The sequence below is a fragment of the Pan paniscus genome, chromosome 1 (assembly GCF_029289425.2).
Source record: "Pan paniscus chromosome 1, NHGRI_mPanPan1-v2.0_pri, whole genome shotgun sequence".
NCBI lineage: Eukaryota > Metazoa > Chordata > Mammalia > Primates > Hominidae > Pan > Pan paniscus.
The window spans coordinates 38200569-38205322 of NC_073249.2; the positions used below are offsets into that span (position 1 = coordinate 38200569).

The 4754-nt window shown below is 44.7% G+C and overlaps 1 protein-coding gene across 1 annotated transcript; it reads right to left on the minus strand.

Moving 5' to 3' along the window:
- Positions 1 to 298: 298 nt before the first annotated feature.
- On the minus strand, positions 299 to 3635 carry LOC100979921 (PRELI domain-containing protein 1, mitochondrial-like). The gene has a single exon (XM_055108461.2). It carries the CDS (start codon positions 1055 to 1057, stop codon positions 398 to 400), a length of 660 nt encoding a protein of 219 aa, XP_054964436.1. The 5' UTR covers positions 1058 to 3635; the 3' UTR covers positions 299 to 397.
- Positions 3636 to 4754: the final 1119 nt, after the last annotated feature.

Genomic DNA, 4754 nt, shown 5'->3' on the forward strand with positions numbered 1-4754 from the left:
GGGGGTTGGGGGGCTGACTGAATTCAACAAGTATTTATTGAGTGTCTATTATGTGCTAGATACTGAGACACATCAGAGAACAAAACTAAAAGCCCTGCCCTCGTCGGGCTTACAGTCTAGCACTTACTGCCAGTTAACCTGGAGGCTACCTGGAACCCTGGGCAAGTCACCGCACCTCTGTGCTTCGGTCCTCAGCTGCCTAATGGGAGAATAAGCAGACCTGGCTCAGACATGAATCATGTGCTTGGTGTACTGCAGATGCCAAACTGCATCCCCACAACCCACCACCCAGACAGTGGATAGGGCTGGAAGTTGATTTTTAATGATCAAGTACAATGGAGGGAGGGCAGAGGGGCTAAGCCTAGCTGTCTGGGGTGCTGTGGTGGTGGTGGGCTGGCTACACAAACTGTTGCTGCTGCTGCTGCTTCTTGGTGGCTGCCTTGCTGGCGAGGTCCTTGGCCTTCTCTGTAGCTGCCAGTGCTGTCTCCTTGGCCTTCTCCTTGGCTTCCTTGGCTGTCTCAACAAGTGTTTTGGAAGGGGCCTCGCCTTGCAGCTTTGCCAAGATATATTCAAAACCCTTCATAGTCTTGGTCACATTGCTTTTGAACCAGGCAAGACCAAATTCCTGGACAGCTCTGGAGACACCAAATAAGCTAGAGGAGACCCAGGCTTTCCGGCGGATTTCGGTCCAGCCACTGTTGTCAGAGTTCACACAGTAAACACATCGTTCCTCCACCACCATCAGCCGGGCATGGTTGATGTTCCAGGTGAAGGTGGTCATGGTCTGATTCTGTGGGTCCACAATAGAGTCCTCCAGGATGTACACCGAGTGATCAACATTGGCAGGAAACAGTCGCTCGGCCCAGCGGGGCGTCCTGTTGGTCTTGGTCAGGAGTCGCCCGGACAGCAGTTTCTGGTCAGGGGTTACCTCCCGGTGTACTATGTCTTCCGTCAAGACATGTTTGCTATAGGGATTCGGGTACCGCTGCCAGAAGGCGGCTAACACTTGGTCCCAGGAGCTCCGTTGCACGCTCTGGCCCAGGAAATACTTCACCATCGTCCCGGCCGGAGCGGGCTCAGCACCCGCGCAGCATCGGGGATGCGGAGCCTGGGAGGCACGCGGGGGCCGCGCTGGGCCGGGGCTCGGCGCACACCCGCCGCCAGGCTTGTAGCTCAGTCACCACCGCACCGCGCCCAAGCAGCTGCCGCCACCGCCGCCATGAGTTGTCCGGTCCAGCATTTCTTGTAATGCACATCTGGTGGTAATGAAGTCTCTTAGTTTTCCTTTATTTAAACACTTATTTAGTTTTTTTGTTGTTTGTTTTCATTTTCATAGGATATTTTGGCTGGATATAGAATGCTGAAATGACAGTTTAATTCTTCAAGCACTTGAAAAATATCATTCACTGCCTCCTGGCCCCCACAGCTTCTGATAAAAAGTCCAATGCCACTGAATAATGTTCCCCCTGAAATGTAATATATTGCTTTTTTTCCTGGCTACTTTCACAGTTTCCTGTTAATTTTTGGTTTTCAGCAGTGTATTGGTTATTTATTGCTGTGTGACAAATTGTTCCAAGACTTAGCTGGTAAAACAATAGACACTTATTATCTCATAATTTCTGTGGATTGGGAATCTGGGTGTAGCTAAGGGTTCTTGGTCCTCTGCTTTGGCTTCGAGTCTCCTCACAAGGCTCTTCTCAGGCTTGACTGTGAAGAATTTTCACAGAGTTCATTCATGTGGTGGTTGCCAGCATTCCGTTCCTTGTGGCTGTTGGCCAGAGACATGTCAGTTTTTCATGAGCTATTGGCCAGAGACTTCCCTTAGTTCCTTGACACATGGTCCCCTCCATACAGCATCTCACAACATGGCAGGTTGCTTCATGTACACACACACACACACACACACACACACACACACAGAGAGAGAGAGCGCCCTACCAAAATGGAAGTCACAGTTTTTGTAACCTAATCATGGAAGTGACATCCCATTAGTTTTGTTGTATTCTATTCATTAAAAGCAAGTCACTAGGTTCAGCTCACACTTGAGGGAAGGGGATTATACAAAGGCATGAGCACCAGGAGGTTGAGGTCAGTGGGGGCCATGTCAAAACTATCACAAGCAGTCTGTCTAGGATATGTCTAGATGTGGTTTTCCTTGTATTTATCCTGATTAGGGTTTCTTAAATCTATCAATTTGTCTTTCACCAAATTTGGGGAGTTTTGTTGCTATCATTTCCTCATACATTTCTTTTCTACTGCATTTTCTCTTTTCTTTCTTTTTGGGGCTCCAGTTGCCCCTACATCAACCCCCTTGATACTGTCCTTCAGCTTCCTCAGGCTCTGTTAGTTTTTTTAAAAAATGTTTCATTTGTTTTTCAGATTGGATAATTTTTATTGTTCTATTAACTGACTTTCCCTCTTATGTTTGTTCTGCTATAAAGTTCATCCAGTGACTTTTTAATTTTGGATGTTACATTTTTTCAGTTCTACACTTTCCATTTAAAATATACAGCAATGTTGTAACCATTATTACTCATTTCTTCAGATTTTATAGTATAACGGTAGTCTTAAAAAATGGAAGTGATTAGGCCTCTCAATACCTCCGAAAAGACTGATACTTAGCAGGTATTCACAAATGTTTGTTGACTTCAATTTAATTGTAATAAAGTGAAAGAAACATCAAGCCATAGAAAGCCAAGGAAGGAAGCAAGGAACATCAGGTATCTTTACTGACTTGTTTTGAGAAATCAGGCACATTGATATATTTGATTAGTGGAATACCAAAAAAAAATTACGTATTTTCATTCACAGACAAGGAAGATTTCTTTTTTTCTTTTCTTTTCTTTCTTTCTTTTTTTTTTTTTTTAGACAGAATATCTCTCTGTTGCCCAGGCTATAGTGCAGTGGCATGATCTCGGCTCACTGCAACCTCTGCCTCCCAGGTTCAAGTGATTCTCCTGCCTCAGCCTCCTGAGTAGCTGGGATTACAGATGCCCACCACCACGCCCAGCTAATTTTTATATTTTTAGTAGAGATGGGGTTTTGCCATGTTGGCCAGGCTGGTCTTGAACTCCTGGCCTCAAGTGATCCATATGACTTGGCCTCCCAAAGTGCTGGGATTACAGGCATGAGCCACCACGCTGGCCCAGAAGATTTTATTTTATTTTATTTTGTTTTATTTTATTTTATTTATTTATTTAGAGACAGAGTCTCACTTTGTTGCCCAGGCAGGAGTGCAGTGGCACAATCTGGGCTCACTGCAACCTCCACCTCCCCGGTTCAAGCGATTCTCCTGCCTCAGCCTCCCAAGTAGCTGGGATTACAGATGTGCACTGCCATGCCTGGCTATTTTTTGTGTTTTTAGTAGAGACAGGGTTTCACTATGTTGGCCAGGGTGGTCTCAAACTCCTGACCTCGGGTGATCCACCTGCCTTGGCCTCCAAAAGTGCTGGGATTATAGGCGTGAGCCACCTCACCTAGCCACAGACAAGGAAGGTTTCAAATCTGTGTGGCAGACAGACTGTAAGGTGGCCCTTATGATTTCTGCCTTCTAGTGTTCATGCCTTTGTGTGATCCCCTTCCCATGAACATAGACAGGACTTGTGAGTTACTTTTAACCAATAGAATATGACAAAGTTGACGCGGTGTCGCTTCTGTGATTATGTTATGTAAGTCTCTGTCTTGCTAACAGACTCACTTTACAGACTCTCCTTGTTGGCTTGATGAAGTCATTGGCAATATTGGGGAAACCTATATGATAAGGTCATGCAGATGACCTCCAGCCTCCAGCCAGCAAGAAGCTGGGCCCTCAGCCTTCCAACTGCAAAGAAATGAATTCTGCCAACCATTTGAATGAGTTTGGAAGTAGATTTTCCCCTAGTTGAGCATCCAGATGAGCACACAGCTCAACTAACACCTCGATTGCAGCCTTGAGGAGAACCTAGCTAAGCCCTTCCTGGACTCCAGACTTGCAGAAACTGTGAAATAATAAATGTGTGTTGTTTAAGCCCCTAAGTTTGTGTAATTTTTATGCAGCGATAGAAAACTAATATAATCTGCATAGTTACAGACTTTTGCTACCTCTTATTTTGTTGAGAGCAATTTTTCGAACTGATTTTTATGCTTGATATACAACTTGAACTTTAGGAAATGAAATATTCTGAGATCAGCTGTTTTATAGTATAATTGTAGGGACAACAGGACTCTGGGGAAACCCACAAGAAAAGCGTTTTTTAACAAGATCTCATGCCAGCAGTTTCACTCTTGGGAATCTGTTCATAGAAATAAAAGCCCATTCAGTAAGTGAGGATAAATATGTAAGTGTTTTTTAAATTGCATTGTAGTGGCAAAATAACTGGAAACAAATTTTTCATAGCTATTGCCAAATTGCTATCCAAAAAGGCTGTTAAAATGTCCATTTCCACCAGCAATGTGTAAGTACCCTTTTCCTTATCTCCCTGTAATGGAAAACTCCTATTCATCTGTATTAGTTTCCTAGGGCTGCCGTAATAAAGTGCCACAGACTAGATGGCTCGAACAACAAAAATCTATTGTCTCACAATTCTGGAGGCTTGAAGTCTGAGATCAAGGTGTCAGCAGGGTTGGTTTCTTTCTTTCTTTCCTTTTTTTCTGAGACGAAGTTCTGCTCTTTTTGCCCAGGCTGGAGTGCAATGGTGTGATCTCGGGTCACCACAACCTTTGCCTCCCGGGTTCAAGCGATTCTCCTGCCTCAGCCTCCTGAGTAGCTGGGATTA